Source organism: Lepidochelys kempii, chromosome 4 (assembly GCF_965140285.1).
Source record: "Lepidochelys kempii isolate rLepKem1 chromosome 4, rLepKem1.hap1, whole genome shotgun sequence".
Classification (NCBI taxonomy): domain Eukaryota; kingdom Metazoa; phylum Chordata; order Testudines; family Cheloniidae; genus Lepidochelys; species Lepidochelys kempii.
Genome location: NC_136383.1, coordinates 12,749,686 through 12,773,760, shown reverse-complemented (window position 1 = coordinate 12,773,760; position 24,075 = coordinate 12,749,686). Strand labels below are relative to the sequence as shown.

General features: G+C 43.4%; 1 protein-coding gene across 1 annotated transcript in view; it reads right to left on the bottom strand.

Moving 5' to 3' along the window:
• Positions 1-5,379: 5,379 nt before the first annotated feature.
• The window catches only part of SDAD1 (SDA1 domain containing 1), a 36,763-nt gene continuing 18,067 nt past the window's right edge, over positions 5,380-24,075 (bottom strand). The window contains exons 11-22 of the mRNA XM_073340416.2: positions 22,853-22,956; positions 21,474-21,531; positions 20,294-20,352; positions 18,703-18,779; positions 17,379-17,476; positions 16,557-16,633; positions 15,083-15,215; positions 13,297-13,394; positions 12,079-12,269; positions 11,455-11,539; positions 10,818-10,979; positions 5,380-5,540 (exon numbers count right to left, since the gene is read on the bottom strand). Coding sequence (XP_073196517.2) covers positions 5,490-5,540; positions 10,818-10,979; positions 11,455-11,539; positions 12,079-12,269; positions 13,297-13,394; positions 15,083-15,215; positions 16,557-16,633; positions 17,379-17,476; positions 18,703-18,779; positions 20,294-20,352; positions 21,474-21,531; positions 22,853-22,956 — 1,193 coding nt within the window. The 3' untranslated portion in view covers positions 5,380-5,489. The remainder of the gene's footprint in view (positions 5,541-10,817; positions 10,980-11,454; positions 11,540-12,078; positions 12,270-13,296; positions 13,395-15,082; positions 15,216-16,556; positions 16,634-17,378; positions 17,477-18,702; positions 18,780-20,293; positions 20,353-21,473; positions 21,532-22,852; positions 22,957-24,075) is intronic.

The window sequence follows — 24,075 nt, the reverse complement described above, 5'->3', positions numbered from 1 at the left end:
GGTGCTGACAGCCATTGCACCAAACGGTAAAGCTTGTCTATAAAAGGGAAACCACTTCAAGCCAGGCAGCGTAGCAGCCCCCCTACTTCCAGTACCTCTGTATGCATACACAAATGGACCCAGGGCAGCAGTTCCCCTTCCTACAGGTATGGACTCAGGCTTCCGGCCAACTCTTAAAGGTGGTGTGGGTATCAGATAAACAAAGCATTAGCTATTGTTTACATTTTCTAGCGTAGAAACCTTTAAAGGGGAGGGAAAACGAATTAAAAAAAAAAATCAATCCAGCTTCTAACTTCGGGCTTTGCAACGTAGTGTGAAGTGTTTTTAAAAGGGAACTTGTCAAAAGAAAAGCAGGGTGGGGAGAGGGACAGACAACAAAAAGGACAGAGATGAGAGGGGGAAATGTGACAGAAACAGGATGCAAATTATTTTTGAATAAAAAAACTGCATAGCAAAATGCTACAGAAAAGTAATTGGTTAGGTGCTATCAGCGGGGGGTGGTATAGACATGCACTTTATTTCATCTTCCAACAGATTTAGGCATCATTCTGCAATTGACTCAGTATGGCCAAATCTCTGGCCCATATGATGTCAGGTTTAGGAGAGGGGCATTGTTTTAGAACAGTCATGCAGATCCCATTCTTCCACTAACTGTTCCAGTTTTGGACCATAGAATACCCTAACTGTGCACATCCACAATCATTTGATTGTACAAGCTGTGAAGTTTGTTTTATTTTAAACAAAAAAGGGGAAAGTATGTACTGTTGATGTAGCTGTGTTGGTCCCAGGATATTGGAGAAACAAGGTAGGTGATAGATCATCTTTTACTGGAGCAACTTCTGTGGGTGAGAGAGACAAGCTTTCCCGTTTATTGGGAGATTTCAGAGTAACAGCCGTGTTAGTCTGTATTCGCAAAAAGAAAAGGAGTCCTTGTGGCACCTTAGAGACTAACCAATTTATTTGAGCATAAGCTTTCGTGAGCTACAGCTCACTTCATCGGCTGCATACTGTGGAAAGTGTAGAAGATCTTTTTATATACACACAAAGCATGAAAAAAATACCTCCTCCCACCCCACTCTCCTGCTGGTAATAGCTTATCTAAAGTGATCACTCTCCTTACAATGTGTATGATAATCAAGGTGGGCCATTTCCAGCACAAATCCAGGGTTTAAACAAGAATGTCCGGGGGGGGGGGGGGGGAAGCGGGTAGGAAAAAACAAGGGGAAATAGGCTTGAATAGAGACTGGGAATGGCTAAGTCATTATGCAAGGTAACCTAAGTTAATTGTATCCAATTTGAAAATGAATTCTAATTCAACAGTTTCTTGCTGGAGTCTGGATTTGAAGTTTTTTTGTTGTAATATCGCAACTTTCATGTCTGTAATCACGTGACCAGAGAGATTGAAGTGTTCTCTAACTGGTTTATGAATGTTATAATTCTTGACATCTGATTTGTGTCCATTTATTCTTTTACGTAGAGACTGTCCAGTTTGACCAATGTACATGGCAGAGGGGCATTGCTGGCACATGATGGCATATATCACATTGGTGGATGTGCAGGTGAACGAGCCTCTGATAGTGTGGCTGATGTTATTAGGACCTGTGATGGTGTCCCCTGAATAGATGTGGGCACAGTTGCAAGGATAGGTTCCTGGGTTAGTGGTTCTGTTGTGTGGTATGTGGTTGCTGGTGAGTATTTGCTTCAGGTTGGGGGGCTGTCTGTAGGCAAGGACTGGCCTGTCTCCCAAGATTTGTGAGTGTTGAGTCATCCTTCAGGATAGGTTGTAGATCCTTAATAATGCGTTGGAGGGGTTTTAGTTGGGGATTGAAGGTGACGGCTAGTGGCGTTCTGTTATTTTCTTTGTTAGGCCTGTCCTGTAGTAGGTGACTTCTGGGAACTCTTCTGGCTCCATCAATCTGTTTCTTCACTTCCGCAGGTGGGTACTGTAGTTGTAAGAATGCTTGATAGAGATCTTGTAGGTGTTTGTCTCTGTCTGAAGGGTTGGAGCAAATTCGGTTGTATCGCAGAGCTTGGCTGTAGACAATGGATCTTGTGGTGTGGTCAGGGTGAAAGCTGGAGGCATGTAGGTAGGAGAAGCAGTCAGTAGGTTTCCGGGATAGGGTGGTGTTTATGTGACCATCGTTTATTAGCACTGTAGTGTCCAGGAAGTGGATCTCTTGTGTGGACTGGACCAGGCCGAGGTTGATGGTGGGATGGAAATTGTTGAAATCATGGTGGAATTCCTCAAGGGCTTCTTTTCCATGGGTCCAGATGATGATGTCATCAATATAGCGCAAGTAGAGTAGGGGCGTTAGGGGACGAGAGCTGAGGAAGCGTTGTTCTAAATCAGCCATAAAAATGTTGGCATACTGTGGGGCCATGCGGGTACCCATAGCAGTGCCGCTGATCTGAAGGTATACATTGTCCCCAAATGTGAAATAGTTATGGGTAAGGACAAAGTCACAAAGTTCAGCCACCAGGTTAGCCGAGACATTATTGGGGATAGTGTTCTTGACGGCTTGTAGTCCATCTTTGTGTGGAATGTTGGTGTAGAGGGCTTCTACATCCATAGTGGCCAGGATGGTATTATCAGGAAGATCACCGATGGATTGTAGTTTCCTCAGGAAGTCAGTGTTGTCTCGAAGGTAGCTGGGAGTGCTGGTAGCGTAGGGCCTGAGGAGGGAGTCTACATAGCCAGACAATCCTGCTGTCAGGGTGCCAATGCCTGAGATGATGGGGCGCCCAGGATTTCCAGGTTTATGGATCTTGGGTAGTAGATAGAATATCCCAGGTCAGGGTTCCAGGGGTGCGTCTGTGCGGATTTGATCTTGTGCTTTTTCAGGGAGTTTCTTGAGCAAATGCTGTAGTTGCTTTCGGTAACTCTCAGTGGGATCAGAGGGTAATGGCTTGTAGAAAGTGGTGTTGGAGAGCTGCCGAGCAGCCTCTTGTTCATATTCCGACCTATTCATGATGACAACAGCACCTCCTTTGTCAGCCTTTATGATTATGATGTCGGAGTTGTTTCTGAGGCTGTGGATGGCATTGTGTTCCGCACTGCTGAGGTTATGGGGCAAGTGATGCTGCTTTTCCACAATTTCAGCCCATGCACGTCGGCGGAAGCACTCTATGTAGAAGTCCAGTCTGCTGTTTCGACCTTCAGGAGGAGTTCACCCAGAATCCTTCTTTTTGTAGTGTTGGTAGGGAGGTCTCTGTGGATTAGTATGTTGTTCAGAGGTATGTTGGAAATATTCCTTGAGTCGGAGACGTCGAAAATAGGATTCTAGGTCACATAAACCAGTCGGAGAACACTACAGTCTCTCTGGTCACACGATTACAGACATGAAAGTTGCTATATTACAACAAAAAAACTTCAAATCCAGACTCCAGCGAGAAACTTTCGAATTAGAATTCATTTTCAAATTGGATACAATTAACCTAGGCTTGAATAGAGACTGGGAATGGCTAAGTCATTATGCAAGGTAACCTATTTCCCCTTGTTTTTTCCTACCCGCTCCCCCCCCCCCCACGTTCTTGTTTAAACCCTGGATTTGTGCTGGAAATGGCCCACCTTGATTATCATACACATTGTAAGGAGAGTGATCACTTTAGATAAGCTATTACCAGCAGGAGAGTGGGGTGGGAGGAGGTATTTTTTCATGCTTTGTGTGTATATAAAAAGATCTTCTACACTTTCCACAGTATGCAGCCGATGAAGTGAGCTGTAGCTCATGAAAGCTTATGCTCAAATAAATTGGTTAGTCTCTAAGGTGCCACAAGGACTCCTTTTCTTTTTGAGCTTATTGGGAGTTCTTCAGGTCTGGGAAAGGTAAGTGTCACAGCTAAAAACAAGACTGAACCTGTACTTTAGCATAAGCTGTTAACACATATTCTAAAAGGACCATTCAAGATTAAGGGGCCTGTTAACACCTCTGTGGTCATAGGACACAAAAAGGGGCAGGGAGAAGGGGGTGCTATACTAGGACAAGTCACCAACTTAAAGCAGCACCAGACTCTGCCACAACAACAGATGCAACACCTGCAGACAAATCTCCACGGCTACAACAATCAATGTCCACCACAACACACCTTTCAAGAGCCATGGGTCCTACACATGTCACAACATGTGGTGCCTATCACAACATGTGGTGTACCTCAGCCAGTGCACTAAATGTCCCAACAGCTATGGGGAGGAAACCAGACAATAACTACACCCTTGAATGAACTCACAAGAAAATGATAGAAGACAAAACTATCATATCACCTGTGGGTGAACACAGTCCTCATCCTCAAAGGAAACCTGCACAACACTTTCAAAAGACAAGCCTGGGAGTTTAAATTCATAACTTTGCTAGCCATTAAAAAACATAGCCTTAATAAAGACACTGGATTTATAGCTTATTACAACACGCCGTAACCCACTAACCCCCATTTTTGTCCTATGACTACAGGCATGCTAAACGGGCCACTTCATCTTCAAAGGTCCCTAAGAAACAGTGGTTCTCAGCCAGGGGCTGCAAGCAGGTTTCAGGGGGTTCTCCAAACATGGCCAGCATTAAGCTTGCTAGGGCCAGGGGCAGAAAGCCAAAGCCCTGCTGCGCCAGACTGCAGCCTGGGCCCCTGAGCTCCACCTCCTGAAGCTGAAGCCGAAGCCTGAGCAACTTATTTTTGCGGTGGCCCCCGGGGCATATTGCCCGGGGCAACTGCCCTGCTTTCTACTCCCGAATACTGGTCCTGGCTTTTATACGCAAAGAAAAAGTTGTTGTGACACAGGTGGGCTGTGGAGTTTTTACATCATGTTGGGGGGGGGGGGGGGGGGGTTTCAGAAAGAAAAAAGTTGAGAATGCCTGCCTTAGAATATGCACTAACTACTTATGCTAAACTATCTGCTCTATCTTGTATTTAGCTGTGACACTTTGGTTACCTCTCTCAGACCTGAAAAAGAGCTCTGTGTAGCATGAAAGCTTCTCTCAGACCAACAGAAGTTGGTCTAATAAAAGCGATTACCTCAGTCCTCACCCACCTTCTATTTCTAAAAGCGGGAAATTAAAGTTAACCGTTTTCAAAGTCCTTTAAAAAATTACATGCTTATGAAAGGCACAAAGTTTTTAATCTACGTAAAAGTTTTACATGGATTGATTTTACATGGATTGATCTAGGATTTACATTTTCCATGATTCAGGCAAAACATTTAACAATGAAATTCTCCTTGCTTTAGTTAATATTTACAGGGACATAACCAGTTAACTCAAAATAAGTTATATTCAATAAAAGGTAACAGCCTCCCTTCTGAAGATGCTTCTAGAATGCAGGATCTCTTGACGCCAACACGTACAAATGAGACTCATTTGGTGCTGCAGAGTTATATTCAATGGACATCCAATTCTTCAGTACAGGTGATCTTGTACTTTCCAATATAAAAATTATTTTCTAGGGTTATTACTATACCCACAGTAAGGATATAAAACAGTCCGCTCCTTTGTTGTTTTAAGTTATTTCACCAGCCTTTTTCTCTTTTTCAAAAGTGCATCTCGTAATGCCAACTAGAATACAAAAAACAAATAAATAAAATAAATCGTGTTGCATAACAGTGCAATATTGAGGTATTCTTACTACAAGTTTTCAAGTATTTAACTGGTTGCAGAGTAGCAGCCATGTTAGTCTGTATCCGCAAAAAGAAAAGGAGTACTTGTGGCACCTTGGAGACTAATAAATTTGAGCATAAGCTTTTGTGGGCCACAGCCCACTTCAGCCCACTTTATCAGATGCATCTGATGAAGTGGGCTGTAGCCCACAAAAGCTTATGCTCAAATAAATTTGTTAGTCTCCAAGGTGTCATAAGTACTCCAGTTCTTTTTAAGTATTTAACTGAAATACCAATATAGCACCCATCATGCAGCAATCCCCATGTGATGTGAAAACCGTATATATATAAAATCCTGTTCATTGCTGGCATGTAGCCACCTATAGGATGGGAGACATTAGCAGGCAAGATCGCCACACAGGAATTCAAAAAACACACCATAGTTAAAACTGTGGCCTTAATTCAGTTATAGATTGGAGGACAAGTGCTACTAATTATAGCAGGGACTAGATTTTCCTGGATGCAATAGCTGACAGATTTCTTCACCTAACTGTAGCCAAACCAGCAAGATGTGATGCCATTTTAGATTTGGTATTGGTGAGTAGTGTGGATCTCATAGAAGAGCTGATTGTAGGTGACCCTTGGTTCACGTGATCATGAGCTAATTCAGTTTAAGCTAAATGGAAGGATAAACAAAAATGGATCTGCAACTAGGATTTCAAAAGGGTAAACTTTAAAAAAATTAAGGGAAGTAGTTAGGGAAGTGGACTGGACTGAAGCACTCAAGGATCTGAATGTGGAGGAGGCTTGGAATTACTTTAAGTCAAAATTGCAGAAAGTATCTGAAGCCTGCATCCCAAGCAAGGAGAAAAAGTCCATAGGGAAGGGTTGCAGACCAAGCTGGATGAGCAAGCATCTCAAACAGGTTATTAAGAGACAGTACAAAGCCTATGAGGAATGGAGGAAGGGATGAATCAACAAGGAAAACTACCTCTTGGAAGTCAGAAAGTGCAGGGGAAAAGTGAGAATTGCCAAAAGCCAAGCAGAGTTGGACCTTGCAAAGGAAATTAAAACCAACAGTAAAATGTTCTATAGCCGTATAAATAAAAAGAAAACAAGGAAAGAAGAAGTGGGACTGCTAAGCACCAAGGATGGGGAATTTTCCCCTGGGTCAGATTGGCAGAGACCCTGGAGGTATTTTGCCTTCCTCTGCAGCATGAGGCACGGGTCACTTGCAGGTTTAAATTAGTGTAAAGGGTGGATTCTCTGTAACAAAGTCTTAAATCATTATTTGAGGACTTCAGTAACTCAGACAGAGGTTATGGATTGAAGACAGGACGGGGTAAGTAAAGTTCTGTGGCCTGCAATATGCAGGAGGTCAAGAGATCATGATGATCCCTTCTGGCCTTAAAGTCTATGAGTCACCCGACTGGAATCAAGCCAGCCTGCCTGGGCTAGTGCCCTAGGTACTCTATGCACAGAGGTATTAACAGCTATGTATTTAATGTCACACACTTTGCTACTTTGAAACAGAACTTGGCACAAACAATTAGGAAGAGGTACATTGAGATAAAATTGGATATTCACTGCCAAAAGCTTTTATAAAAACAGTAATTTGGAAACAATTTAATTCTTATTTTAAGCACTTAGGAAAGTTTAATATACTAACTAAAATTACCCTTTTAAGGAAAAGCTATTATAACTTTTCTAGTGACACACTAATCAGGCTAGACTTAATAACTTAGTCTAGAAAATATTAAAAATGCCAAGAAACCAAGCAGATTATTTAGTACTTTAGGAAAAAAATCTCGATATATATTGTAAAAATGAGAGGCAAAGACCGCTCATAAACCCCTACACCAAAAACCATGGCAGGCACTGTCGTGATAGGGATCATACTCACACCTAGATAGAATTGATAATACAACCAAGAGTCAGTGAAGTCCTAGATTCAAGCAGTAAACATAGCAGTAGTGACACTTCTTAGACACTACAATAAAAAAATCACTAATGTAATTAATGTAATATAAATGTTATTGCACTGTGTCAATGGTGTTAAACTGGAAAAGATCAGTACAATATCACTCTTGTCCCTTTAAGTAGGTTTAAAGTAATTTCTTTAAAGGGCAAATGAAGCTTCTTAAAAAAAAGAAAAAGAAAGACTGACATTTACAAGTACAGAGTCACTCTAGAGAGGTTCTGCCAGAAATGTAGACACATTTAAAACAGGGCTGTCAATTAAACACAAAACCAATCAACTAGATTAAAAAAATAGTCACGATTAATTGCAGTTTTAATCTCATTGTTAAACAATAACAGAAACACCAATTTAAAATTATAATATTTTAGATGTTTTCGTTTTAAAATATATTGATTTCAATTATAACCCAGAATATGTGTACAGTTCACTTGATATTTTTATTGCAAATATCTGCACTGTAAAAAAAATAGTATATTTCATTCACCTCATACAAGTACTATAGTGCGATCTCTTTATCGTGAAAATTGTTGGGACTTGTAAGGGTTAAGTAAAGACCTGGGAAACCACTGGTGTGCTATCATGGTAATAGAGAGTAGGCATAGGCACGCACTATTTCTTCGCTTAATCGATAAAGTTACCATCCTCTCCCTTCCCTTCTGCTTGTTAAGGATAGATAAGCGCTGCAGCTACATAAGGAATGTGGTTGTCTGAAGGATACCCCATGTGTGAAGAAGTGTTATCTCCCCCACCTTCCTTTCCCAGCTACATAAATGAGCTCGAGACATGGCCCTTCCTCCCTTCCCTGCAAACTGCGATTAAGGGAACCTGTGGCTACAATTACATTTCTTTGCAGTATCTTCAAGGTAAAAATGTCTGTAGAATATGCTTAATGCTATAAACAGTAAACAGGGGCGGATATATGATATTCAGCATATAGCTATTAATATTCATTATATGGGCATTCATATTATCAAATAAGGGGTTTGGGGGCATTGTAGTAAATGTGGGTATTTACATATTAACTTAGATAAAAGAGCGTGATGTGATTAACTCAGGGCTTACTCAACAACTGGGTCAAGGGGAACAAGTACCGTAATAAAGAAGTCCATTCACTCAATCCGCCTCTGGGTCCTCCTGCTCATTCTTTCCATCTCTAACAAAAATGCAACTTACAAACGTAGATTTTGTTTCTGAGTGCAGTTATGTAAACACACACAAAAATAAACCATGTCAAACTTTAGAGCCTAAAGTCCACTCAGTCCTACTTCTTGTTCATCCAATCACTTAGACAAACAAGTTGTTTATATTTACAGGAGATAATTCTGCCCGCTTATTTACATATGTCACCTGAAAGTGAGAACAGGCGTTCACGTTGCATTGCTGTAGATAGCACTGCGAAGTATTTGCATGCCAGATATGCTTAACATTCGTAAGCCCCTTCATGCTTTAACTTGTAGTCTCTCAAATGTTTTACGTTGTTTCGTTTTTGAATGCAGTTATAGTAAAAAAAAAAATAATAATCCTACATTTGTAAATTGTACTTTCACAATAAAGAGATTGCACTACGGTACTCGTATGAGGTGAATGAAAAATACTCATCTTTTTTTACACTGCAAATATTTGTAATAAAAAATATAAAGTGAGCGCTGTACACTTTTTATCCTCTGCTGTAACTGAAAATCAATATATTTGAAAATGTAGAAAAACATCCAAAAATATTTATAATAAATTTAAAGTGGTATTCTATTATTGTTTAACAGTGCGATTACAACTGCGATTAATTGCAAAATTTATTTTAAAGGTTTGACAGCCCTAATTTAAAATGGGGATTTTAGCTCTGGAACTATAAAATCAAATTTTAGTTCTTTTAAGCCGTTCCCTTCCCAACAGGGGCCTTCAAGCCTTTTGGCTCAAATCACTAACACACTGCTTGTTTTGCTTCTCGCAGAGATCTGATGTAGCGAGGTAGTCTGGCTGCCTACCAAATCAGAGACGTCAACACCTCAATGCAAGTGCAGAGGATTAGCGAGCTCATTAAAGTACCTAAGCCACTCATTCACAAAGTGAACCTCTTGTGTTTTATAAGAGAGGGTGGAATCAGCACATTGCTGCAGTCAATGGGATCAGCCTAGATCCCACTTTTGTGGGAAATGGAGAAGATACCAAGTAAAGAGCAGATTTAGAGGTACTGCTCCAGAGTCATGTTATTTAATAAAACATCATATAAGAATACCCAGGATCTACTTTCCTCATCTGGTTTGTAAAGAAAAGCCACTGGCGGACCATTCTCAACACTGTTTGGCTGCCTTTAGCAGGGAATAAAAAGCCAGAAACAGACCCTGGAGCTACTCACTGGGACCCAAATCTTACCGACAAAGGGGTGTTTATAATGAAATCAGTACATATGCTCTACCAAAGAGACAGCTTGGTGAGAAAGCCACAAGGCAGGATTTTCCTGGAAATGGCTCTTTGAGCAAGTATAGCGGCATTATAATAGTCAGCAACATTTTGGCCTTGATTTTCCAGAGCAGATGAGAGGATTTCAGGAGGCACCTTTGATCATAGATACAGCATGCCCAGCCAGAACGAGAGGGAGGACAGACCTGTCTCTGGTGAATAAGGTAATCAGGAAGATGGTGACTGTGAAATGAGGGTTTGAAGAGGAGCCCAAAGGAAAAGAAAAGGATAGACTAAAAGGCCTGTCTGCAAAGCCAATTCTACCACGCAAAGGCAGCATGTTCTGTCCCACTGGTGTCCCTGATTGTAGTATAATCAAAGTTTGATCTTGCCAATGCCAAGGGGCCCACGCTGTGTTATAATTACATTCCCATATTATGCTACAGCCCTAATATAACTTCACCACGATTTGGTGTTTTCTACGCAGACAAGTCCAAGCCAGTTATAAGAAAGCCCCCCAGCACTGGCAGCCATTGGTCTGCAAGAGCCCAGATCTGTGACTGCTACAAAGCTCAGGCATTTGGGTAGGACATAGGCTAAGGGATGTATAGACTGCACAAGGGGCTTTTTTATTGGATTGGTTGGCAAGTGATCATTAGTTTAAGAGAAGCAGCCTATTATATGTTCATTTGAACTAAGCTTTGTCACGGGAAATCTTTAAGTACATAAAACCTCCTAGAGCACGTGAGGGGCGCTTATTTTAGCTGAAATACAAATAACTAAAATTTGTTGCATACACTGCCCCTGACTAGTCTCCAATTTACTTTGTCACCAATGGGCTGAGTATTAAATACTGACCTGTTTTTCCCTGAAGGAACGTTTATTTTTTGTTCGGACATTGTGACTGTATCTCATCATCATAAAGTTCTTCTGCTTTTTCTTCTCTTTGTTAGTGGAGCTAGCGAACGGATTCATTTTAGTTTTTCTTTTCACAAATTCTTTTCTGTCTGTCTTTCCAGCCTACGGAGGAAAAAATATCCAAACAATTAAAGCCCATAGGGTTATCTTTTCTTCTCACAAGTCAGATCATCTAACTGGTCTCCATAGAAATGCCATTTACCCCTGCACACTTTCCACTCCTGGAGCTGCAAATCCAGACTCACTTTGCTTTCCTGAGCGATTTTATGTGCTTTGTGATTGGCTGTTTAACTGTAACTTTTGAATAAGAGCCTCTATTAAAAAAAAAAAAAAAAGGTTTTAAAATTCCCAGCATCAGCCACAGTCAGAGACAGGGAACCAGACTAAAGTTATCCATTGGTCTGTGCCAGGTCGGCAAAGAACCCAGGAGGGGGAGGCAACCAGTTACCTAGCTGTCATTCATGCCTGAGCCCTTTGAAACCTGCCCCTACTGTGTTCTTGTAACTCTGCAGGTTGCAAAGCCTGAAACCCCTGAAAATCTGCAAGGAAGAAGATCTGGAATATCATGGCTCCTCACCATGGCTGTGGCCAGTCTTGTTTCCTTGTCTGATTTAGGCTTCTTATGTAGATGCTCAATATCTCTGAGCGAAAGCAACTCTCCCCTGCAAAACAAAAAGAGATTATGATGTTGTCTGGCATCACGAGAGCCTTTACCACGCACGGATCTATCCTCACCCTCTCTATCATCTCTCATTCATTCTCGAGATATGGCTTCTGAGCTCACTGCCCACTTTCACACAAGCACCTGTATGCTTTGTCCCATGCTGCCCTTATGCATGGGAGGAGCTACCCATAAACATCTGCACAGCTGCCTCAGTGTCCACCTTCAAATCCCTTTTTAACTACCATACCTACAAAAATCTCAGCAGCGGTCAGTCAGCCGGTGTGCTGAGACCACAGCCTATCAAGCTGACAAGTATCGTCTCATTGGTCCCTTGTGCTGACCCCCCTATATTCACTCACTGCCTTGTCTCATACTTAGATTGGAAGCTGTGTAGCATGAGGACACATCTTTTTATTATACATTTATACAGCACGTAACACAATGAGGTCCTGGCCCATGGTTCAGGCTCCTAAGGGCTCCTGCAGTAGAAATAATATCCATTATACCACCTGAGTGAAAAGGAATTTTGTATTCTACCTGCTCTCCTCGTCGCTGTCTATTGCAATGTTCTTCCTCTTTGCAGCTTTGCCAGGTGCTGAGTTGAGCTCTTTGGCTATCTGGGCCAGGTGTATTTTCTGGAAGTCTTCTTGAGTTAAAACCCGGCTCGTGCTAACTGCTGCTGCTTTGGCTTTCTGTTCTTCTACAGGCATGCTTTTGATCTTCTCCCCCTTTAAATGCGGACAACAGTGACAATCATCAGGGTCTTTAAAGCAATGGTGTTGTATGGTTTATTTGTACACTATAATCTTATTGTAAAGGCAAGTCCTGTTTCTCTCCACCTAAGCAGGTCGCTGGAGAGAAACAGGACTTGCCTTTATAATAAGGGCATATGGTTGGTTAGGGCAGAAGACCAGAATATGTGGGAGGTGAGAGGCGTAGGGGAGGGAGTAGCACTGGCCTTCTTCAGGTCTACAGCAAAGTTCAACAGTGGGTGTAACATTACCAACAGAGCCCACGTTGGGGCACCACGCAGCCTGTGATCAAGGAGTTCCCAGGCTTTCCAGGAAATTGGTTGAGTGTGCTTGTTCATGTATAAGGGAGAGAGAAGGAGTAAGGAGCATTAGAAATGTGCCAAAATACTCCTCCTCTTTGCTGAAGATGGAGAGAATTTGCCCTATTCCCCATAGGCCAGTGGTTCTCAACTGTGGTTCACTGCTTGTTCAGGGAAAGCCCCTGGCGGGCCGGGCCAGTTTGTTTACCGGCCGTGTCCGCAGGGTCAGCTGATCACGGCTCCCACTGGCCGCAGTTCGCCGCTCCAGGCCAATGGGGGCTGTGGGAAGGGTGGCCAGCACATCCCTCAGCCTGCACAGCTTCCCACAGCCCCCACTGGCCTGGAGCGGCGAACCGCAGTCAGTGAGAGCCGCAACTGGCCAAACCTGCGGACACGGCAGGTAAACAAACTGGCCTGGCATGCCAGGGGCTTTCCCTGAACAAGTGGTGGTCCACAGTTGAAAACCATTGCCATAGGCTGTAAAATATTTACACACAGGACTGATTCTCCCCTGCTTTGACTTGTGGATATTCACTTATACCTGTGCAATGGTGGTGTGACACACCCCTTTCTCATTAGCTACTGTTTATACACTCCCTTGGCACAGCTGAAAACTACATTAAAGGTGCAAGCCAACGGAGAATCAAGCCCAATCTTTGAAAATCACATTTATATTTAGGCCAGAAAGTGATGACAAAACTCACTATTTCTTGCTGCTCCTCATCTGAGGAATGGTGCACATCTATCCATTCCCCATCTTCATCGTCTTCCTCCTCACCGAGACTGGCACTTTGCCATCCATCTGCCAGGGCAAGAGGCACACACAGTGACTAGAACAGACTTAGTTCAATTGCGTGACAACAAATATAGCAATTAAGACTGGATCCCAGATTTGTTTCCTTCCATGTTATCTCTACCTGCTAAATGCACTACTGTTTTTAAAAGCCCTCCCTTTGCAGTTCTCAATCACCTAGTCCAGATACCACTAGAAATGACAAGCAAGCATTAAAGGGTTGTCAAGTTACGGTAGAGGTTGACTGCTATTTAAAAAGTATACATTTCAGGTATCATCCACAATGTGCTAGATCACGGATTGGCAACCTTTGGCATGCGGCCCATCAGGGAAATCCACTGGCGGGCCGGGCCGGTTTGTTTACCTGCAGCGTCCGCAGGTTCAACTGATCACAGCTCCCACTGGCCGTGGTTCGCCATTCCAGGCTAATGGGGGCTGCAGGAAGCGGTGCGGGCCGAGAGATGTGCTAGCTGCTGCTTCCCACAGCCCCCATTGGCCCGAAACAGCAAACCACGGCCAGTGGAAGCTGCGGTCGGCCAAACCTCCGGACGCTACAAGTAAACAAACCGTCCTGGCCCGCCAGCGGATTTCCCTGATGGGCTGCGTGCCAAAGGTTGCTGATCCCTGTGCTACATGCTGTACAAAAATAGTCCATGGACCACAAAGTTGTGTCTCTCAGCAACATTAAGATGTGTGTATTTATATAAAAACCGGCAGTTTGGTGGAAATGGCTTGTGGAAGCTGTCAAAGACAAGACGTGCCCCTAACCAGTTTACTTCAGGCACCTGTTGCATCTTGTAATTAACATAGTACACAAGCTATTTAAGGCAGAAACTGTCACTTTATTACAAGTTTATACAGTAACTAGAATCAGATCCTTCATGGAGGTTGTGATGTCATCATCAGTTGTTGTAAGTGGGACCAACCATAGAAATAAACAAGTTATCCCCAAAGTTGTAAGAAAACACCAAAGGCAGCTTGCAAAACACTGGTGTGCCCGATGTCTAATCACTGGCAATGGAGACAAGCTGTCGTGTAAACCTAATTTACTGCCAGCCTACGTTGCAGTTATTGTAAAGAGCTCTATAAAGTTATAAAATGTGTTTGGAAAAGGCTCTGAAGATAAACAGCGCTACACGAGTGCCCCATGATGTATGGTGCCCTGCGCAGTAGACAAGCAGGCAGGGATATTCTGCCGCATCCCCAACATCCAACCAGTTCACACAGATATGGAAGCAGCACACATTGTATGAAAAAGTCATGTTACATTTTCAACAGCCTGAGCACTGCTCTTCTTAAGTCTTCAAAGTGACTCAAGGACATAGTAAGCAAGCAGTTCTTTATCTTGGGGAGAGCTGAACAGGTGCACTTTTGAAGCCGTATGACCTGCTTTTTCTTGAAGATTAGTCACACAGGCAACAAAACCCTTTTGTTATCTCTTGCTAAAGCAAATACTGCATAAAGCAGCACAGACCCAATGTCAAATATAACTGGGTGTGTATTGCATTCATTCATTCATTCATTCATTCAAGGGCAGCACTAGTGCTGTTTCACTGGACACATGGCCAGGGTTACTCAAGACATTACACTGTCAAACTTTCTGCTTTACAACAAGAGACTTGCACCACACTTTCACATGTAACTAGAACTCTAGTGTCAATGCTGTACGGCCTGGAAGTGAAGAAAAACTAACCAACCTTCCTCGTGTTTCCCTCCTTCTTCTTCCTTATTCTCAACCTCTAATATTTCTGCTCCTGGAATATAATCTTTGGCATCTAATTCTCCATACTCGTGGATTCTGGCTTCTGATGAGGCCTCAGTAGGTTTACCCTATAAGTAAACCAAGTACATGTTGTAAGTAGCTCTTTGTTTTCTTTAATTTCACCAACAGAACATTTTAAAAGGGGCATAAGGTTGGTGGACTCGATCACCAGCCTGGGAAACATGATATGGTAATATACATAGTACTGCTCACAACACACACTGTGGTGTTCCCCCAGCCTCTGGCAATTTAGTCTTATTGGGATCCAGGAAGTGGGCGGGCAAAGCTAAAGGATTCCCCCCCCAAGCCCAAGAGGGGGGTCCACAGGACCTGGAAAACCAAATAATTACAGGGGACAACTAATGAACAACATGGACAGGAGTGCGGTCAAAGGGTCAAACGAAGGGAACTGGACGGGGACTGGCAGTTTAGTGTCAGGATTTCCACCCTGCCTAGGAGGTCCACAGGGCCTCCTGTAGTCCTCTGCCATAGTTACAGGAGAGCATTCTCCCAGCCCTCTCCTGGTCCTGGACTGCCGCAGGTCCTCATTTATATCCCCTAGTGGAAAACATCAGACCCAATCAACTGCTGCTACCCAGCTGGGTCAGTTAATTCCCAACACCTGCCTGCCACGCTGCTCCCCAGAACAGGGCTGGTTGCTCCCCTTAAAGGGCAGACTGCCCTGTTACAAGGTGGTTTTTTCACCAATGAAACAAGAAGTTAGAAATCTGTGTTAGAAATCTGTGCCAGTGTTAGAAATCTGCCAGAGGCACACATCCCAGCATGCCCTCCAAAACTCTGGATTACACTTCTGCAGCTTGGGCCTATTCCAAACAAGCTTTATACATTAATGAGCATTGGAACAACAGAGATCCACAGCCCTCCAGGTTCAGAAAATCCCTCCACCCACTTCTTTTAACAAGGTTAGGTTTTAGTCACACAGAAAAATAAATGATGAAGAGCTTCTGATATTGCATTTTCAGAGCACAGCACTTTATTGAAAAACATCTCCTCTCCATAGATTAACGATGGATTCTGCAGTGAAGCGGTGGGGACAAAGATACTCTACAGCTCTCAAGGCACTTTGCAAAGAAGCACCGTTATCCCCATTTTACAGATGGGGAAACTGAGATGGGAAGTGACTTGCCCAAGGTCACCTAGTAAGCGAGTGGCAGAGCCAGGAATAGAACCCATGTCTCCTAGGTCCAGTGCTCTGTCCTTAGGCCACACTGCCTTTTGCCTTTAGGTGATCTCTCCAGAGCAAAATGCAATGCACATATTCTTAGTTAAAAGTATGCACACAGTTAACCATGTTCACTGGCTAGAGATGTTCAATTTATTTCATCCTCATTTTCAGGATCACAACCCTCCATTTCAGATACAAATTAATGCACATAAACATCACTTACCCTGAATTTTTTTTGTAACATTTGCGGATTCAGTGATCGGAAGAGATGTATCAGAGTTCTTGCAGACATCATTACATCTACAAAACAAATACCAGGAATAAACAAACACCTTGGAAAAAGCAGGATCTGGATCAAATGAAAAGGAAAGCATTGAGCTAGAATTAGGTTTTGTTCTGTGGGTGGGGAGGAGGGTAAAAGGAAAACCGCTATATTTCCTACATCTTTCTCAATAGTAACTTCTTCGCATTATTCTATCTGAGAATCCATGTCTTTCCCTTCTACTCTGGACTACCTACTTTGTAAAACTACCTTCTACTCTTAGCCTTCTTTGCTCTACTCTAGTTTTGTTTATTGGATACATCTCCCCAAAAATCCTTTTTCAAAATTTAAGCAGCTACCAATATCGGTGTGAATCTGTTACTTCTAAAAAAGTAGTGAAGAAGAAAGTGTCTCCAGAACTAGATCAGACATTTCCAAGGTAACTCACACAATCAATATTTATTTAGGACATGAACCTGCATCCCCTACAGTCAGTGATCAACCAATTGACAACGTTCCCATTGATCAAACTGTGCAAGATCAAGCCCTTACGTAGCTTCAGTTCAGGTAGCTGCTAGGCAACTACCCTTTTCCCCTCCCAACTGCTCTGACTACTTCATCTCTCACATGAGGACACCTGAAACAGACACAGAGGTGCAGGAGACTAACATGAGAAATACTCTGAACTCTAACCTATTCCTTACATCAGAACACTCAGCATAAACATGGGGGGAAAAAAAAAAAGAGCAACACGTTTTTCCACCTGCAAAGCACTAAACTTACTTTTATCTTTATGAGATTTGTACAGGGCAAGGTCTTGGAGCAGGTCTTCGGTCATAGCCAGAGGACATCTCGCAGTTATCTCTTTTATCGCATTCATTCTAGAAAAATCAAAGTTTTTAAAAAAAATTTGTCTCAGTTAGAAAAGACCCTGGCTGCAGCATGTTGCACGACCGTGTCTGAGACTCAGGGACGGTCATCTTGAGGCACACAACTCAGTGTTAGAGAAAAGAGCAGCACGGGACTCAACCCCCGAGGTAGCCTATCCAAAGCATGGCAGCTTTGCATAGTCTGTTCTCCTAGCCACCATGATGGACCAGTTTCCAGAGGTGCAAGTGCTCAGCATCTTTGAAAATTAAGATAAAGTACTGGCACAGCAATCACTAACTAGCTAGAAAGCATCCAAGACCAAAGGGTGGAAGTGGGCAGCCCATACAGAAAAGCTAAAACCCTTTAAATCTGTGGACCATGTCTGTGCCTAGAGGAGTCAGGAATCTTGACTGCATTCATCCATGGTTAGATCAGTATAGGACAGCCTATGCTGGGAACCTGTATGCTCACTCAGGAGAGTTCCCTTTCAAAGTAACTTTACCCTCACATTGACCCTCACCCTCCCCAGTCTCTCTCTAAGGTCCACCCCCCACCTCCTCCTTATGGTTGAAACCATTTTAGCAAGAACCATTCTTAAAGCATGGCTCGAACTAGTGAGCATGTTTCCACCCACAGCCCCATGCAGTTGGTATGAACAGGGACACCTTTTCCTCAGACTCATCTTATATCTCGATTATAAAAGAGATACAATATGTTGTACAATTATTATTATACATCAATCAGTCTATGGCACGGGTCTCGGCAAAATAAGCCAGTTTATACTGGGCGCAGAAACTGGGTTAGCATTCCGCTGGCAACAGCTATGGTTAAACTTAGTTGTAGCTAGCACAGTTTCAGTCATTGTATAGATAGGGAATGAAGTCTTGACCATCATGGTATTTACACCCTGAAAAATCATGACGTACTTAAGAGTTTACAGATAAATGGGATACGCGCAGAACATTCCCAAAGATCTTGTTACCCAGGAAAGCAGGGATTCAGCCGCATCTGGGGAGCATCCTGGTGCTCACCAATGACCTCTACGACCAGTGACATAGCAGTGTTGGCAACTAAAAATAGTTTACTAAACTCAAAGCACAAAAGATTATTTTTTTATTTCAATGGGTGTTTTTTTAAAGAGATACACCAAGCCATTTTCTATGAGTTGTACATTGTTTCTAGCAACCCAGGTTCCCCACGGATCCCAGACTGAGTTATCATGAACTTTCATACCTACCCTACAGTCATAACTTCCCCAGAATTCTTGTCAGTGACGAAGTTGTTGGCTATGGTCATTAATACTGACTGGATGATCTAGAAAGGAAAGTAAAGACAGATGAACACACATTCTTATTGTAGTTATACTCATTTGCATACAATGCCATACTCACAAAGGGCAAACTCACTCAAAGCTTGGGACTTGGCCCTTTAAGAGACATTCTAAGCCACGGAGAATTTTTGCGATACAAATCTTACTACAGGGAGGAAATGCGGCCTAGTGAATACAGCACTGAATGGGGATTCAGCAGACCTGGATCTGCCACTGGCCTGCTGAGTGACTTCGATCAAGTCACATCACTGCTCTGTGCCTCGGTGTCCCTGTCTGTAAAATGGGGGTAATGCTTCTGACCTCCTTTGTAAAGCCATTTGGAGATTTACTTTGATTAAAAGTGATATATGGGAGCCAGTCTGTGACCCTAAGAGCATCCCAAGGCTAAATGGCAAGGAGCTCCAGACTCAGCTGGCCTGACCCACTCAGTATATCCCCATCCACTGTCGTCATGATATTTATCCAAAAAAGTGGCATGTGATAAATCACTGAAAAACAACTAACTCACTGATCATTCACATTCTTGTGTGATGTATATACGATTAACCTGCAAAGAGTTATCCAGAAATGTGTGACTAAAATGTGTTTTAACCAGGCATGTCAGGGGAAGTTGATAAACAGGTTTTTCGAGACAAATGAAAGGGACCAGCCCCACAAGACAGGTGTTGCCACGGACAGGGGGCTATTTATTGGTATGGGAGATTGCAGGAAAATCATTTGCAGTGTAAAAATTACAAGCAGGGGTGAAGCCAGCCTGGTGTCTGCACCAGGCAGAATGGAGTCTACACCCAGCAGGGGAAAGAACCTCTCTCTTCAGAAGAGAACTTCAGAAGAACACGTTTCAGAGGTTTACTAGACTACAAAAAGAGAGGGAGAGAACCCCTGAAGTTATCCTTCACCTGAACAGTCAAAGAAACAGAGCACTGTGGGCTCCGTGATTGAACCCTGGCTAAGAACCAGCCAGCCATGCAGGGAAACAACTGTGGTGAGACTCTTACTTTGAACAAAAACAACGAGGAGTCCGGTGGCACCTTAAAGACTAACAGATTTATTTGGGCATCAGCTTTCATGGATAAAAAACCCCACGTTACAGAAGCATAGGATTTAAGACACCCAGAGTTGCAAGGCAGGTGTTGACTGAACCCCTTACTGGCCTGGGTGAACCCTTTTTTTTTTATGGAACATAAACCGCAGAATAAGCACAAGTGTTCCCATTTTGAAAGATCAGCATGTGCTTTTCAACCCCACCTGACACCAAGAGGATGTAATCTCAGAGGAACTGAGCAGACACAACGGAGAAATCACTCCTTCATTACTTTTCCCCCTACTTAAACAATACCCAGCATCCAACAACACTTCCAGCCTGTGAGTTTTAACACGGTTGGGCAGGTTTTTTGTCTCTCTCAGCATAGCTCTGTCAACACGTTCAGCAGTTATATTTCCAGTGTTTGCACACAGTCTACTGTTTAATATGAATGAGATTTGGAAGGATCCTGACCTCTGGCGGCACCAGCTGATGAGATGCTTGCGCAGCAAAAAGAAGGATCTTGGTCACTTCTAGAAGAATAGGAGAGAAAGAGAGAAAGGTTCCACAGTCAACAGACAGCCATTTCTGCTTTCAGAGACTTATAAGTATCTCCGTGCATCACAACTTCTAATTCTGGGTCCCATCCTGCAGGAAGCTCAGCACCCTGAACTTCCATAGAGAACATGAAGGTCATTTGGAGCCTTGCAAAACCAGATCCTCTGAACCACTCGCTGTCACAATAACGCACGCAATCTGATACCACAAAGTTTATCCCAGGCCCTCAGCTGGCCACCTCTTTTTAACCACTGCATATGGGCTGGAGAGCACTTTGAAAAGTCTGCTCTAGAGCACTGGTTCTAAACCACGGGTACATGTACCCCTGAGGGTAGGCAGAGGTCTTCCAGGGGGTGCATCAACTCATCTAGATATTTGCCTAGTTTTACAACAGGCTCCATAAAAAGCACTCACGAAGTCAGTACAAACTAAAATTTCATGCAGACAATGACTTGTTTATACAGCTCTGTATACCATACACTGAAATGTAAGTACAAGATTTATATTCCAACTGACTTATTTTATAGTTATATGAGAAATGAGAAAGTAAGCCATTTTTCGGTAATAAAAATACAAAAGCGTCACAGGACACTATGTCTGATTTTGTAAGCAAGTAGTTTTTAAATGAGGCAAAACTTGGGGGCACACAAGACAAATCAGAGTCCTGAAAGGGGTACAGTAGTCTGGAAAGGTTGAGAGCCGCTGCTCTAGACTGAAATAGTGTTGCAACGTTAACTATGGTGCAGCAAGAGAGACAAACTTTGCTAAACAATTACAGACAGCTTCTTGTAGCAGCTTGGTTTAACTCACAGAATTCAGGGGATCCATTCTAGTCTGTATTTAAAGAATTCTAGCTCCCACTTTCAGAAGTACGGAACACACCGTTTCCGTATCCCATACCAACACCTCGTAGCAAAACTGCATCTCTGTTCTTCACCCTCCTCCTTCCACGCCCTCCCTATCTGACAGGGCAAACTTGATTGTCCACCCTTTATCCTACAGCACCACTGCTCGAAACTGACTGCACGCAGGGCAATATGGGAATGCAAAACCCAAAGGCAGGGAGAGGATACATGTTTTGTCGATGGTTGCTTACCTCTCTGATGGGGCTGCATGAACCGCTGCACAAAGGGATAGAAGTTAAAGAGAAAGAGCTGTGGGGAGGAAAGTTGATACTGGATTAAAAAACCCTGCCAGCGTTTCCTCTCTTATATCTGCCTGTCTAGATGGAGGGGCTGTGAAACACTCAATCATTTTGTACAGACAATGGTATACACAGACTGCATTGGTGTTACTGGACAACGTGTTTGTAACAGAGAGTGGATTCTAAATGTGTCTTCCTGCTTTGGATTGGGGGGGGGTGTCGGGGGGAAATACTGCAATGAGATGTTCCATATTTTCTTTAATAAAGTAAATACTGATCCCAATCCAAATCCCATTGAAGTCAATGGAAGGAAGGGATCCCATTGGCTTTCACGGACTTTGAATTGGGGCTGTAATGCAAGTGTCCCATTTTAGGTCCCCTGTAAGCACAAGCGGGTAACTGAGGAGCGAGTGGGCATGGAAGCTAGTCTTCAAGAAGACTGTCAAAGGGGCACCTGTCAGGGGTGTGGCCTTCATCACATGGCCATGTACCCACTAGGCAATGGACCCGAAACCATTGCACTTCAATATTGAACATTTAGGATTTCATATAGTGTCTGTTGAATTCAAATTGTCAAGTCACTCAATTTTTCTTCTGTCACAGTCTGGAATGAAGAGACAGTCCCAGCAGAACCAGATGGCACGGGCCCTGGCTGGGCAGGTTCCCTCAGGTACCACCTGAGTTTGCCAACCCCCAGGACAGGCTGCAAGGCCCATCTTTTCTCCTGCGCCCACAGGGAGCTGGACAGAAGGAGAAGTTGGAAGACTGTAGAAATTCTGTTTGTGGGGATTAATACAGTTGAGTTATACTCAAGTTGCTGTTAGGTGGGGAATTGCCAGAGTCCATTTATGATTGACAGTACTTTGAAGAGACTGCCAAAAGCATTCAGATCCCAGGATGGACACTCCTTTATGTAGTTATCATAAACCTCAGGGATTCCTGACCCACAGGTGCTCGAACTAGGGGCTTGAAGGGGTTTCCATCATATACAGGGTTTACAGTTTGGTTCTATGGCTCTCAGCAACCCCACAATACACATTGTTCTAACACCCCTGGCCTGGCCTGTAAGGCACTTACTGTTACACTGCTGGCCCTCTCAGGCCAGCTAACCGTGCCAGACATGGAATGGCGTGGTGCGATAGACCTAAATCCATTAGGAAATAAAATTAAGTCAAACTCATCTTCACTTACAACAACAAAGTCTCCAGTGGTGAAAGGCCAGAGCGTTAACCCACCATGCCATCTTGATCACATTCAGACCCATTACTGCCTAACAAGCCTACTTCCGACATGAGAGCTCAAAACCCCAGTGCAGTTAACATGATGTGTACCTCGTGTATTCCAACTAGTCTAGAGATAAGGTCCATGAGCATCATCTTCACTTCAAATCGTTCCTTGGAGGTCTCGAGCTGCTTTAGGAGTTTCTCTGCAAAATCTGGAAACATGGAGTGTCAGCAGGAAGTAATAGCACTGGGGTTTCGAGGATGTCAGAGCAGGATGTGCGTCAGTGTCACATCCCAAGAGACTTCACAGAATAAGACAGACACAGATCATTAGATAAGCAGCTATTAAGGCTCAGATAGCCTCACCCTGATGATACACAAGGTGAATGGGTTACTGCATTAGATCAGCAAGAAGAAAAAACATGACTAAAGAAAAAAATTGCTCATAAAATTGGGAACAGGATAAACAAGCAAAACGGTAAATCAATGGGCTTGTCACAGGGTGGCTTGCTCCTTTAAGGGCCAAGAGGCCTGGGGCCGGCCAGCCCTGTTCAATCAGCCCTGCTTATGCCATACTTAGCTGCTTCCCTGCCTAAGGGGGCTGGACTCACTGGGATCGGGTGACAGCCTGAAACACCTGGGCCTGAAAGGGTGGAGAAAACTCAATTTGCAGGAGGAACCACAGGGAGCAAAGCTGGGCTCCTGTGTAAGGCCCTGAAGTTGGGTCTAGAAGGACTCCAGAGAAGTATCCTGGGTGCAACCAAGGAGGCCCTGTACCATCCTGTGGGTGGGCTATTTAAACAGGAAAAGGAAGCTGAGCAAGGAAAACAGGACTAGAAGCATCCAGCATAGCCTGCATGGAGCCTCTCTCAGTCCAGGAGACCAGCCTGGCCAGAGACTTTGCTCTGCAAACTAAGTTTGGGAGCTCTGAACCAAAGTCTCAAGATCTATTAAAATCAACTTACTGACGCCCAACTGGGGAATTCAAGCAGGGCACACGGATGGCACATGCCTTTTACACAGCTCCATAGCTTTAAGGTTTTAGGGTCAATATTTAAAGCCAGTTAACATGCACTAAAAGGGAGGCTGAGTGGAGGCCTATCTGAAAAAAAACAAGTTTATGCTGTCCAGAGGGAAAGAGTACTATTAGACAAAAACAGACTAGAAATAAGGGGCAAATTTTTAAACAACTAAGAGATGAATGGTAATTAGTTTCCACTATTTCCCTCAGTTTCTCCAGGAAGTCTTTAAAGCAAGACTGGATAAAGATAAGCTTAGCTCGGACAGAAGTTACATACCAGAAGTTACCAGGTGAAGCTCTGTGGCCAGCA